The sequence below is a fragment of the Glycine max genome, chromosome 3, assembly GCF_000004515.6.
Source record: "Glycine max cultivar Williams 82 chromosome 3, Glycine_max_v4.0, whole genome shotgun sequence".
NCBI lineage: Eukaryota > Viridiplantae > Streptophyta > Magnoliopsida > Fabales > Fabaceae > Glycine > Glycine max.
Window position 1 is genome coordinate 34,498,356 of NC_016090.4, and position 14,855 is coordinate 34,513,210.

Below are 14,855 nucleotides of genomic sequence, written 5' to 3' on the forward strand. Positions count from 1 at the left end.
GTCATAAAAATTTATGATATAAAGTTTTTTTTTAAAAAAAAATCATCACAACAATTTTAAAATACTTAAGTGAAGGTACTTCAAAATAGTTTCAGATTGTTTAGGAATCTAAGCTTAGGGTAGTTTATAAACATCATTCTCTCTTAACCTATTGGTGCATCTTTTAAGGACAAAATCATGAGGCTCAGACAAACACCAAAGTGGATAATACCTTAGATGCGGTGACCCTAACAATAGCGAACTTTAGATCGAACATTAGCACTATAAGGAAAGCCTAAGCCACAAACTTGTATATGTCTTTTTTCAAGTATTGGAGATCCCACGTCAACTAGTGATGCAACATAGTATATAAGTATGGTGAAAATCTCATCTTACAAGTTGGTTTTATAGAATTGAGTTAGAACTAAACACATATTCTGAAATGGTATTAGAGCTTATCCTAGCGATTTCTGTTAGGCCTATCCTGCCACTCGCTGATGTCCAATCTTACAAACTTCATGCTCAAGATATCTAGTCCTCAACATGAAGAGGGTGTGTTGGAGATCTTATATCGACTAGTGATGATGACAAAATAGTTTATATAAGTGAAAAATAAACCTTATCTTACAAACCAATTTTGTAGGGTTGGGTTAGGCTCAAACCAACATTAACTTTAGGTTGAAACATTGGTCCTATAAGGAGAACCTATGTGATGGAGACCTAGCTAAGAAGCTTCATTGGAAGAGAATAAATTAGACATATTTTGTATTTGTGTTTTTGTTAGGCCTTGTCATTTGTATTGAGCTTAAACCGTTTTCATTAGTTTGTTTGACTTTTAATTTTTTAGCTTATGTTTGGGCCTTTAATAATAAGCATTGGTAATTATTAAGTCTATAATGTAATAGGGCAAATGTTGATATTGTAATTAGTTTTGTAATGAAGATTTGTGAGATAAAATTCTCTCTTGTTCTTAGGAACACCCTTGTCTCTTATATTTAAAATTTTTAATTCAAAATAGTGAATTTTCATCTCAACTTATCAATTCATCTAAACTGTGATATTATTTTATTATTTATGATCTTAATCCATTTTTTTTGCTTTTATTTTTTATACTTTCTTAGAAAATTAGCTAAAGAAATTCAAGTATGAGAGGCTGAATTTATGATCCTTAGAGCCAGAAACTTGCATATACCTTTCTAAATATTGAATACTTTGCCTACCAAACAAAAAAAAACCTTTCTAAGTATTGGATGTATATAATTTCCTGCATAATTCATCAAAATTCATCACTTCGTCAAAGTTTAATATCTTGTTATAATGAAAATTATGAGATTTTTAATGAGTTAAAAAAAATTATAAAAAAATGAGTTAAAAATCTTCCATGTTTTTAGTTCCAACAATTTATTTGAGATATAACTAAACACCTTTGCAAAGTACCACTTATGGCATAAAAAAATAAAACTAATAAACGCAAATAAATATATATTAAAACAAACAAATATTTATTTTTATATAATTTCATTAATGTGCAGTGTGTTAAATTATCTTTGAAAGAGAAAATGACGCATAATTTCATATATATGTTTTAGTAATCAAGTAAATGATCAACTTGATCCTGACTTTATATTTCACTGTATTTTAGTTCATAAAATTAAGCAAAATTCAAATAAGTTCACGTCATATATATGTGCGTGTAAAAATTGAACTTGGATTCTCTACTGCCATACTGTCTCTACAATAAAAATACTAGCCATTTGATTTATATTTGACGGTGATAAGTTTTATATATATATATATATATATATATATATATTTTTTTTTTTTTTTTTTTCTTTTCTTCAATCGATTATAACGGTATATATTTGGCTATAGCCTATAAGGCGGCACCTGTGTAGAGGATCCAAACACCTAAAAGTTTTTATAATATCAACATTTTAAAAATAGTTATTATCAAAGTAAAAAATTATAAGTAATATTTTGTGATTAAGATCAAATATGTATATAAAAAAAGAGAAAAAAATGAAAACATTATGTGTAAACTAACACTTAAAGAACATTTATTTCACATAATCTTCATAATTCATGTAAATATAAAGAAAAAAATATTTTTATGTTATTTACATTTAAAAATATTTTCGAATATTATTATTTTTAACCATATTTTATATATTTATATTTCTATTAGGAGAAAATTAGAAAATGACATTCTTATGAAACTATGAAAATTTATCGTATAATACACATAATTTTATTTTTTATTTAAATTACTTTAAATTTTAAAAACTATTTCAAAGAATACTAAAACGTAACTAAAGATTAGAAAATTGTGAGAAACAAAAGTTCTCTTATAAATAATTTTCTTTGAAAAGTTTTCATTTTCCACCGTTAATTCCAGAAGTCAATTACACCACGAGGATTGAGGAGCTTCCAGCTGCTGAAATACACATGAGTGTCAGCCATAGCCTTCCGTGGAACTGTGATAGCAACATCCTTGCTCACACCCATATCAGGAAAAGAAGAAAATATCACATTATTCTCTCTCTCTCTCTCTCTCTCACACACACACACACTACGTATGAAATCCCCGTAGCCAGAATCGTCTCCCTTCCAACCAGACAACAAACGCCACCCTCAGACTCTCAATTATTCTCACATTTTGATTTGTTTATATATTATTCCCTTTTCAAGACTCTCAATATCATATCTTCTACTTGAAGCAAAGGTGAGTTGAATTACTCTCTCTCTCCATCCATCTTCGTTTTCACACAAAATATTAGATTTTTGTTCAATGGGTATGCCGTGTTCGATTTGAAATCCAGGATATTAACATTTTTATGAACAAATTGTCAGAAATTGAAGCATTTCCTAAGAAAAAGAATGTTTTTTGTTTTGTTTTGATAAGCATAAGAAAAAAAAAATGTTACTTGAGTTTTGCTTAATCATTTCCTTTTCTTGCTGGTGTGAGTTCCAGAGAATGCGAGCTTAGTGCCTAGAGCTTTGTAACTTTGATACTTTCAAAGTTTCAATATATTGTGGATTAGTCTGATCTTTCATCAGCGCTGATAATTGCACTTTTTTTGTTATCAAGTCTCTATTTTTGGCCAGAAATTAAGTGTTTTTTGCTCTGTCAGTTTCCTTCTTGGAAGATATGGTGAATCCAGGATTGTTTTCTGCGAATAAGTCTGTGAATTCGGTGAAAGTAAGCTTTCGGATACCGTATTTTACCCAATGGGGTCAGACCTTGTTGGTGTGTGGCTCTGTTCCAGTGCTTGGTTCATGGAATGTGAAGAAGGGTGTGCTGCTCAGGCCCATTCATCAAGGGGCTGAGCTCATCTGGGGTGGAAGCATCACTGTGCCAAAAGGGTTCCGATGCCAGTACAGCTATTATGTTGTAGATGATAACAAGAATGTGCTGAGATGGGAGATGGGGAAGAAGCATGAATTGGTACTCCCTGAAGGAATTCGGAGTGGCCACGAGATTGAGTTCCGTGATCTTTGGCAGGTGCTGCCCTTTCTCTCATTCCACTTTCTGGTGTCTCTCTTTTGAGTAATTCTTTCTAATATTGCTTTCTGTTTCTTCTGTGGAGATATGTCCTAGTTTTAGTGCCATTCCTGATAAATTTAGATTCATTTTGTTAATGATGTTACACTGTGTGTTCTTTACTAGGCAGCTGTAAGAATGAAAGTTATATTCTTAACAAAAATTATATTGAGCTCATGAAGATGTTTTTCTTGTTTTCCTCTTGGGTTTAGTAGTCTGATATTTCTCAGTTGCCGATATAGTAAAATAATTCACAGATTAGCTCTTGTTCCTGATCATTTTGCTCAGAGTCTTGCTAAAATATTTCACTTGGGGCAGTCTCTCGAAGTTGCCCACGTGGAAATTACTTCTAGAAGTTGAATATAATCTCATTCATTATATAATTCGATCAATTTTAGTCAGAATAAAAGTATTAGTTTTCAAAACTATATTCTGAAGATCTTTCCTTATTTTATTGTCAAGTCCAGACTGGCTCAGATGCACTCCCTTTCAGAAGTGCTTTCAAAGATGTAATTTTTCGGCAAAGCTGGGATTTGAGTGACACAACCGTAGGAGTAAACCACATTAATATTGAACCGGAAGGTATATTTTTTCAAATTCAATTTTTAATCTCTTATTGGGACTTATGGCTTCTGTATATGTGCAGAGTGTTGGTTTACTATTTTGCTGATAACTCCATTTTGATTTCGGATGACTAGGAGAAGCTATCTTGGTCCAATTCAAAATATCCTGCCCAAATATTGAGAAAGACACATCAGTAAGACCTTTTTATCCCAAATGACTAGTGTTGTTTATCTGTATGCACTGTGAATTCAATAAAACATGGATATGTTTAGTATGATACATCTAGGATTTGTGATTAAAAGGTTTCCACTTATCTTGGATTAGTGACCTTTCTTGAGCTTTTGCAGATATATGTCATTGGTAGCAATACAAAGTTGGGGCAGTGGAAAGTTGAAAATGGACTAAAACTCAGCTATTTTGGTGAATCTGTCTGGAAAAGTGAATGCGTGATGCAAAGGAGTGATTTCCCCATAAAATATCCATTTTTGGACTTTTCATCATGAACTATATGATGAAATTGTGGTGTTATTAGTTTCATATGTTATTACCAGTACTCTCATCAAGCTTTATATTCTTCCTTAACAATAATTGCACATATAGATATGGCAAATATGACAGGTGTGGAAACTTTTCTATAGAGAGTGGTCCAAATCGAGAAGTCTCTACTAACTCCTCAAGGAGTGAGGCAAAATATATTTTTCTTTCAGATGGCATGATGCGGGTAAGTTGCTGAAATTACATTATCAGTGTATTGTGTTTTTTATTTTTGAGTATTACAGTTCTAAGTTGTTGGTTTTCTTTGCTAGGAAATACCTTGGCGTGGTGCTGGCGTAGCAATCCCAATGTTTTCTATTAGGTCGGAATCTGATCTGGGTGTTGGAGAGTTTCTTGACCTTAAGTTGCTAGTTGACTGGGCTGTAGCAACTGGTTTCCATTTAGTTCAACTTTTACCAATCAATGATACATCTGTGCATGGGATGTGGTGGGATTCTTATCCATACAGGTATGACAGCTTCAAAATCATTGTAGACATCAGATAAATATGTAGATACTTTGTAAATCTCTTAATACTTGTCAAGTTGTCACTATGCAAACATGTTTTTTACTATTACTATAAATTAAATAAATTGAAGATATTAGAAACTGATAAAACTTGGTCTTCAATAAAAGAAATAATGGAGACTACTTAATTAAGAGTTAACTCAATTTAATACAGTGAAATAAACAAGAAAATGCCAGAAAAAAAAAGAAAAAGAAAACTCCTGCTCTCAAATGGAAAGGGTAATCCCAAATACCCCCTATGCTCTCAATGACTGCCTTCCCCACTCTTTTTCTCCCTTTTCTATTTATCCCATCTTATGGTAGTAACACCGCATCATTCTCCTCTCCACCTATCACACCGGTTGTCCTCCTCTCTTCTACACTCAGTCCACTCTTCTCTTTCTGCCCATTCACCTCAGTTGAGGGCAACCCATGTTGTTTCTTCCTTCTACAGTTCTACCATAGACTTGGGGTACCAGTACATCAGAAACATAGGCCAAAAAAGAAACACTTAAGATGTAGGAAATTGAATTTTACAAAATTTGTTTGAAGTTGCTAAAAGTCTCATCTTTGATCTTCTTACGACTTTGAGGTGGCATATATTTGATTTCCCAAGTTTGAAATTTCCATTTTGATTTAGAACTATCTCAAACTTTTATTTAGATAAGATACAAACTGCATGCAGCAAATTGAACTAAGTCTCTGACATTAATTTTTTCACACATGATGAAAATAAAATATTTCTTGTGACTAATTATTGTTTCAAACAATTCATAGACTCTGTATCAAAAAAATAAATAAATTCATAGACTAATTGTTGACACTTGAAGTTGTGATCTTGTGTATGCTTGGTTTTCAGTTCACTCTCAGTCTTTGCATTGCATCCATTGTACCTGAGAGTACAGGCACTTTCTAAGAACATACCCGAGGCGATCAAGGTTATGTTTAGAAATTTTATTTTCTATTGAATAGCATTGGTAGCAGATTCAAAATCCTGATATTTGAAATGCTCTGCTTCTCCTTTAAACAGAAAGAGATTGAAAAGGCAAAGCAGCAACTAGATGGGAAGGTAATGCTATCAAATCTTCATATATATCTTGATACCATAAAAAAGGGTTCTCTAATTTATAATATGCATGGTTGAAAGGCTGTTACAAAGTCTAACTACTTTTCCTTTTAGTCACTCCTAATTTTAATGTTGTTCCAAATAAATATCAGTTCTGAGCAAATACCATTATAACCTAATTATATTTGTATGATAGAAAGGAGGTGTGTTACTATGGTTGTAAGATTGGTGGTAAACTAATTCCAGTCTTCAATGTAGCACTCCACTCACTTTTCATTTTTTTTTTAAGTGCAATAACAGTATAACACCTTTAGATAATTAAGATTGCAAATAATTTGGTGTAGCAAAACCATTTTTTTTAAAAATTCAATTGCTGCAATTTAGTTGAATAGAATACCATTTAGATTTGATTCCAGGGTTGAAATAAGAAAAACCAAAAGAACACCCTTCCAACTTACAAACAATTATGAGATGTATCAGCCTTTGTTTTTAACTGTATAAGCTTAGTACTTTGGAAATTGAGATAGCTGTATTCTGAGTAAACCTCCATTCTAGTCCTTGATATTGGAAGGTTAGTCACTGTAGTTCCTAACTTTACTAAATCCTCACTTTAGTCAGTGACTTTACAAAAGGTCATTCATTTTAGTCCTTTTCAACCTTATTTTTCACCGTTGTTTTGCACCTAATAGGACTAAAATGAATGACAATTTGTTAAGTAAAGGATTAGAGTGAGAATTTTGTAAAGTCAGGGACAAAAGTGACCGATGCTAATATTTAGGGATTAAAATGAGGGTTACTCATGTTTTATTTTAGTTATATTTTATACAAATATTTTGTTACTGTCATCATGATTTTTATACGCAAACATATTGGTAAATGACAATTTCCTTATGGTTAATTTTATTGGTGTTCCAACAGGATGTTGATTATGAGGCTACAATGGCTACTAAACTCTCAATTGCTAAGAAAGTTTTTGCTCAAGAGAAAGATTTGATACTTAATTCAAGTTCCTTTAAGGAGTTCTTTTCTGAGAATGAGGTCTTACTACTGCAGAGTGTTACTGTTTAATATGACGTCAAAAGATATTTTATCTGTCTTATCTTTGTTTCTTGTACATTTTTCCTTTCCTTTTATTTCTTACAAATACAACAAAAAGCCAGTCCTTTTTCCTTTTTCTCACTAGGTGGGGTTGGCTGCATGGATCAAATAGCATCATGGTGTTATGAATCATATCTATAGAAAAACCATTAGTCCCTAACTCTTTTTTAATGGGTAGTTTTTTTGGTCTCCCTCTACTTCTAGTGATAGGGCAACCCTCCATCTGACTTGGCTTTATTTTTTATGGTAATAGGGTTGGTTGAAACCCTATGCTGCTTTCTGTTTCCTGCGGGACTTCTTTGAAACATCAGATCGCACTCAATGGGGTCATTTTGCTCATTACTCAGAAGATAAGGTATATACCCTAGGTTATTTTTTATTTATTTTAAAAACAAATCTGGTTATGTTGAGGTTTTCTATTTCCTATTGCTTACAGCTAGAGAAACTTGTATCCAAGGACAGCCTGCATTATGAGATAATTTGCTTCCACTACTATGTTCAATACCATTTACATTTACAAGTAAGTTAAATTGAACACTAATCTCTGTAATTTCTTCATGGCAGTCAAATCACCAAAACAAATTAATCTTATCGTTTGCTATCTTCTTGTTCTGACAGTTATCAGAAGCTGCAGAATATGCAAGAAAGAAGGGAGTGATACTAAAGGGAGATCTTCCTATTGGGGTTGACAGAAACAGTGTGGATACCTGGGTGTATCCAAATTTGTTCCGAATGAATACTTCTACTGGGGCACCTCCAGATTATTTTGATAAAAATGGCCAGAATTGGGGTTTCCCTACATATAATTGGGAAGAAATGTCAAAGGACAACTATGGTTGGTGGAGAGCTCGATTGACACAGGTTTTGGTTTTGAATTCTTGATCTTGTCCTTATATGGACAATAATCCATCCAAAGTTAAATATATAGGCTGAATTCTTTTTTTTTTTGTATTTTTTTTAAATCCACAACAGATGGCAAAATATTTTACAGCTTACAGGATTGATCACATATTGGGATTCTTCCGAATTTGGGAACTTCCGGATCATGCTGCGACAGGTCTTGTTGGAAAATTCCGACCATCTATTCCTCTTAGTCTGGTATACTCATGTTCTTTTAAATTTAAAGGGCACTGGATGCAGTGAATGCGTCCTGAACTGCTCTAACTAGCAAAAGTTTTTTTTTTGGTGCTTTTAGTCAATTTATATTTCATGTCTTATCTGTTGTAGGAAGAACTTGAAAGAGAAGGAATATGGGACTTTAATCGCCTAAGTCGCCCATATATTAAGCGGGAATTATTGCAGGTTAGTAGTCTACCTTTTTAGGCTACTACAACAGAATTTTCGCAGTATGTGAAACAATTAACTCAAGGTTGCTATCTGGATTTCTATAATACATGTTGTAGTCTTGTACATGTGTTTGTCAAGGTAAGTTGCAATATATCATGTTCATTCTTGTTACAGGAAAAATTTGGTGATGCTTGGACTTTTGTTGCAACAACTTTTCTAAATGAAATTGACAAGAACTTCTATGAGGTGATTATCCTTGTCTGTCTAATATTTAGTGATTTCTGTATGGTTATATACTCATATAGCATACATTTAGTTTTAACCATAACGGAAGTGGGGAGCAAGTTTTCTGAATATATATTAGATGCACTGTTTTAGTTGACTATTATTTTAATTTAATTAATAAATATTTGATAACCAACTCCTGTAGGTTTATATAACACACCTTTAGATTTGATCATAAATTTACATGAATGAACTCTGCTTGGTTCAGTCTTCATTAGGACAGATGGTTTTATTGAGATGGAACCTAATTCCAAACTAAAACCATGAAGAGAAATGTTAGGAACACACTCTTTGTTACATTCTTTTGAACATACTCTCTTTTATTGGTTGAATTACTTATTTGGTTCCTGTATCTGAATCAACTTTTCGTTTTAGTCCCTATGTCTAAAAACTCAATGTTTAGTCCCTAGAGCATTTTTTTTTCATGTTTAAGTCCTTATGTCTTGTTTTTGTGGCAGTTTTACACCATAAAAAAACTAACAGCAAGAATTAAAATATTAAAATTGCTTGTATAGGGACTAAAATGTATAGTTCTTTTAGATATAGGGATTAAAATGAAAAGTTGACGTAGGTATAAGGACCAAATGATTAATTAAACTCATTTAATATTCTTAGGAAAATGGCGACTGATAGAACTAGACCAGAAACAGAGGAAAAGATTGTATTATTATGGTGGTGCTTCCTAGACCCAAGATAGAATATAAAGTGAGTTTTGAGGTCTCACCACCCTCCACTTCCTACTCCCTCATTCTAACTTCCCTCTAATTGACTATTTATAGTTTCTTAACTAACTAACTGTTAGTTCTAATTATCTAACTGTTAGTTATAACTGACTAAGTTATCCTAGCTATCCTAACTAACTGACAACTAACATACACCTTTCCCCAATATATCAATACCCCCTCTTCAAGATGGACCTTGTCCTCAAGGTCAAGTTGAGGAAAACAACCTGCATTTCATAAGCAAGGGTCTCCTTCATCCTTTTCTTCCATAAACATCAATATGAACTGTTTATTCTTACACACATGAGCAGGATTATACTTTTCTTCATAGGTGAAACATTCTCCTTTCCTCATTTTCTCATTTACTTCCGTGGGTGACAAATTATGGAAGGTTCTTCTACCTTGCCATCCATTGGATCCTGTTTTAGCAGCATTAGTAGGATCAACTACCTTACTATTTGCTGGTTGCCATTCCAACACAAATTTCTGACCCATATAACTAGGTTTCTGCAGATTATACCCCTGGCTATTACTCAAGGGTAACTTCCCTAAAAACTCTTTTCTTATCTTCCACTCTTCGAGCCTTAACCATAGCTTCCATCAAGTTCTTTGGTTCATGAAGCCTTACCTCAATGCTAATCTCTTCCTTTAACCCCTTGAGGAACACTTCTACCAGAAATGGCTCCTCCAACCCCTTCATCATTCCAACGCACTTCTCAAATTGGCCCATGAATCCTTGCACTGTCTCTTCTTGTTCCAATGCCAGCAACGCTTGAAAAGGATTTCCTAGGCTAGAAGCTTGAAACCTTTGGGTGACAACAATCTTGAATCCATCCCAAGAGTGGTTTGGATTCCAAGATTCCCACCATTGGAACCAACCCAGAGCTTCCCCGTTCATCGCAACCATTACAACCTTCAGCTTGTCCCCTTCCCTTACGGCGTGCAACCGGAAATATCTTTCGATCTTTGTCAACCAGCCCATAGGATCCTCACCATCGAATATGGGCATTTCCAAATTCCTCCACCGATTGCCGTCATGCGCTGCAGTGCCCTCATTTCCTCCGCTCATGTCAGCTATGTGAACGTTTGTAGTAGGAGATTTTTTCTCCCATGTTGCTGCCGACCTTTGTATCATCCCTTTGATCAAACTCAACCGTGATTCTCTTCTATCGCTTTCTCCATGGCTTCCATGCACGTCTCCTTTCTCGCGTTCGCCTTTGTCACCATTAACTATTTTGCGCTCCAAGATCGGATCTCTGATGCCAGTTGATAGAACTGGACCAGAAACAGAGGAAAAGATTGTATTATTATGGTGGTGCTTCCAACACCCAAGACATAATACAAAGTGAGTTTTGAGGTCTCACCACCCTCCACTTCCTACTCCCCCATTCTAATTGACTATTTATAGTTTCTTAACTAACAATTAGTTCTAACTATCTAACAGTTAGTTATAACTAACTAACAATTAGTTATCCTAGCTATCCTAACTAACTGACAGCAAACATACACCTTTCCCCATCTATCAATGGCCTAATGCACGAGGATCCTATCAAGTGGGGTTTGGGAATGGTAGATGTATGAAACCTTAGCCTTACAAGCAGAGTGGCTATTTTCAGGATTTGAAACTGTGACCTCTAGGCCACAAGACAGCATTTAAATATTTTCAGAAAAGTTGTCAAAATTTTATTTGAAAAGAGAAAATAATAAGATGGGAGAAAAAAAAGATGTTGAAGGAGGTGAGGGTGGAAGTTAATGGCGGGGTGAATTTCAAAATAACTTCCATTTTTATGGAAAAGTAAGGTATCCATCCGCATTATGGGATTAAAATGCCAGCAAAACATCTTCTTGGGATTAAAAAATGCCCATTTTTTTTTTCATAGCATGTATGAAGCATATATTCCCATGTTCACTTTCCTTGGAATAAACACTACAAACCTAGAAAGAAATACACCCTAAGTGGATAAAACTGGAAATTAGGCATTTCTGTCAACTCTGTTGTAATCATTATATATATTCAGTCTGAGTGTTGAAGTGTCTTGCTCAATAATTATTTATTTTCAATAAATGGTTTTAGTTCAAGGAGGATTGCAACACAGAGAAAAAAATAGCTTCCAAACTGAAAATTTGTGCAGAAAGTTCTCTATTGTTGGAGAGTGTAGACAAATTGAGGCACAATCTCTTTGATCTTTCACAGGTAGCTTTATCAAATTTTCTTTCTTGTTCATAGTCCTCTTCTCTCCCCCCCTCTCGTACTGTGTTGATATTTACTCTGAAAGTTAATACTAATTAATCTTGGATTTAATTATGATTTACTGACTGTTAAGAGTTTTACTCTATTAGGTAAACCATACGGTTCCATTTTTTTAAGATAATATTCCACAGAAAGTGAAAACCTTAGTTACTGCAATGATGTGGCACTTTCTTATTAATTATTGGCATAAAAAGTTTAACAATCATGGTGAATTAATTTTACACTCTTCAATCTTAAAAATGTCTTTCCTTTAAATATATTTTGAATCTTTTCGTCTTGTGATTTGTGTCCTCTTGGTATTGCAAGTCCAACATTATGTTATATGATATTATTGGCTTGCAGAATATAGTTCTAATCCGAGATTCAGAAGATCCAAGAAAATTTTATCCTCGTTTCAACCTTGAAGATACCTCAAGTTTCCAGGATTTGGATGATCATAGGTACCTTACTTATCTCAGTGTGTTCGTACTGTCCATTAAGGATGGTTCCTACAATTATGCCCCACTTTTAAGCATAGTTTTATGCTGAAAACTGTAATGCATCTGGTACAAAAATTCTTTCCACATTCTGAATTTTGCCTTTCTTGAGATATCTTCTCATTCTCACTAAATCTCTTGTTGCTTGTCATATATAATACAGCAAGAATGTTCTCAAAAGATTATACAATGACTACTATTTCTGTCGTCAAGAGAATCTTTGGAGGCAAAATGCATTGAAGACCCTTCCTGTACTTCTAAATTCATCAGACATGCTAGCCTGTGGGGAAGATTTGGGCCTCATTCCATCTTGTGTCCATCCTGTATGCCCATTATGTTTTCCTTAAGCTCTCCTAATCATGAAAATCTATCTCTATTTCACTTGCAGACACATACATACACACTCACATTCTGACTTATCCTAAAGATATTAAAATAATTATTTTTTATTTTAATTTTATTTTGGGTACACTGAAAGGATTTGACTATAAATTTGTTAATGTAGGTTATGCAAGAACTGGGATTAGTTGGGTTGCGCATTCAGCGCATGCCCAATGAACCTGATCTGGAATTTGGTATTCCTTCTAAGTACAGCTACATGACGGTAAGGTTTCAATGTGCTATTGCTTGTCCTTTTCCTTATTTTATTTAGGTGTTGTTGGTTTAACTAATGGAAACATATTGATTTTTTCTGTTTTTATTGATGCTTCACGGTTCCGGGTTCCATAGAGAAAAATAGAAAAAAAAAACTTCCATAGGTTGACAGGATGATGAGTCCTCTAAAAACAAATCTTTTTGTCTAAAGTGTTTCGAAACCTATCAGAATATATGAAGAATATCTAGACTGTATTTTGGAATAATTTAGAATATCTTAGATTATCTGTTAGGATTAGTTTCTATAAATAGTTGTAGTGCTTTATGTTTTGCACCATTTATGACAAATCAATATAAATTTCAGAATACTCTCTATTCTATCCTTTTTCCTCTCTCAATAGCTAAAATCCTAACTCAAACTTTTATCTGATTGTGTTATATCCTTGCCTCATTTAAATGTCTTTTGGTTTTATGATGCTATGAACAAAAAGTTTCTGGTTTTGGTGGTGCCTATAGTTGTGGTTCCGAGGGAATGTAATTAGATATTTAGGGTTTCCTTGTTATAATATGCTAAATCTAAGTTCATCTTTATTGAGAACTAATGCAAGTTTTTCTATTTGGAGGGCTTTTGTTTGATTGGGTGACTTAAGGCAATGTGCAGGTATGTGCCCCTTCATGTCATGACTGTTCCACCTTGCGTGCTTGGTGGGAAGAAGATGAAGAAAGAAGACTCAGGTTTTTCAAGAATGTGATGGAGTCCGATGAGTTGCCGCCCGATCAATGTGTTCCAGAAGTTGTACATTTTGTTCTAAGACAGCATTTTGAAGCCCCATCAATGTGGGCAATCTTCCCTCTTCAGGTATTCTCACAGACATGTTATTTTAACGGTGAAAAAAACTTCAGTTTATGGCTATCTGGACCAAATTCATTTTAGCTGTTTCTCTGCACATGAAACTCATGCTCCTAATGTGGTTGACCATAAATACAGGACTTGTTAGCATTGAAAGAAGAATATACAACACGCCCTGCAACAGAGGAGACAATCAACGACCCTACGAATCCGAAGCACTATTGGAGATACCGTGAGTCTTAAGCTTTGTCTCAGTTAACTACGCTAGATAATCTATTACTATTGATTATTGAACCACCTTTTGGAAAATTATGATCTAAGTGTGCTTTGGACTGTTGTCAGGTGTGCATGTGACTTTGGAATCACTGATCAAAGATAATGACCTCCAAACCACCATCAAAGATCTCGTACGTTGGAGTGGAAGATCACTCCCTAAGGAAGACGACTCAGAAGTAGAAGTGAGCCCAGTGTCGGTGTTGTCATCAGCAGAAGCTCTTTCTGAGAAGCAGAAGTTTGCCGGTACCATGGAAAAGCCTGTTCTTGTCAAATAAAAATTGTAGCTGATGTTATTCATGCTAGCTCTTCAAATCATATTATATCCTATAATCTGCTACCATGAAGATAACAACAATAAGGATCATCCTTGCTATATGTTCCGTCTGTTTGCATTATGTTTCTTAATAAAGAATACAAATAAATCTTGATGCATGTTATTGTTTGTCTTGCCCATAAGTTGTAGCCATCATAATAATGGTAATTATGAAGAGGTACTCCGTAATTAATAATGCAAGTGTAAATAAAAAAAAATTGTGCAAGATTTAAGTCATGCTTTCTGCTTGATGCTCACTGGCCCGTTACAAATGTCTTGGAATTGAGAAAAATGTTTACTTAGATTAAATTAACAACTGTTAGATTATCACGCAATGTAAAGATCTATATATGATTATTTAATTTAATTAAGTATAAACTATAAAGTGATTATATAATTGTTGTTGGCTAGTTTAGTGTATCTAACTAGTGTAGATGCCCATTCTCTATAGAATACGATTCTCACCGCTGATGCTAACAGCCTAGTGCGATCAAGCAACTGTTGGCGTTGGT

The 14,855-nt window shown here is 33.9% G+C and overlaps 1 protein-coding gene across 2 annotated transcripts; it reads left to right on the forward strand.

Annotated features, from left to right (window-relative positions):
- The first annotated feature begins 2,376 nt into the window (after positions 1-2,376).
- Positions 2,377-14,462, forward strand: LOC100809128 (4-alpha-glucanotransferase DPE2). 2 transcript variants are annotated; one of them, XM_006576700.4, is made up of 23 exons: positions 2,377-2,701; positions 3,111-3,481; positions 3,988-4,102; positions 4,219-4,277; positions 4,432-4,559; positions 4,679-4,805; positions 4,891-5,087; positions 5,985-6,063; positions 6,156-6,194; positions 7,110-7,229; positions 7,543-7,644; positions 7,726-7,809; positions 7,908-8,150; positions 8,262-8,387; positions 8,517-8,591; positions 8,751-8,822; positions 11,658-11,777; positions 12,177-12,274; positions 12,474-12,633; positions 12,816-12,914; positions 13,566-13,763; positions 13,893-13,986; positions 14,097-14,462. In XM_006576700.4, the coding sequence occupies exons 2-23, from the start codon at positions 3,128-3,130 to the stop codon at positions 14,303-14,305; spliced, it is 2,898 nt and encodes a 965-aa protein (XP_006576763.2). In that variant the 5' UTR covers positions 2,377-2,701; positions 3,111-3,127; the 3' UTR covers positions 14,306-14,462. The 2 variants fall into 2 exon arrangements, with proteins under 2 accessions (XP_006576763.2, XP_014629203.2); XM_014773717.2 differs by lacking the exons at positions 2,377-2,701; positions 3,111-3,481 and having other exon boundaries at positions 3,982-4,102; positions 4,167-4,277.
- The last annotated feature ends 393 nt before the right edge of the window (positions 14,463-14,855 follow it).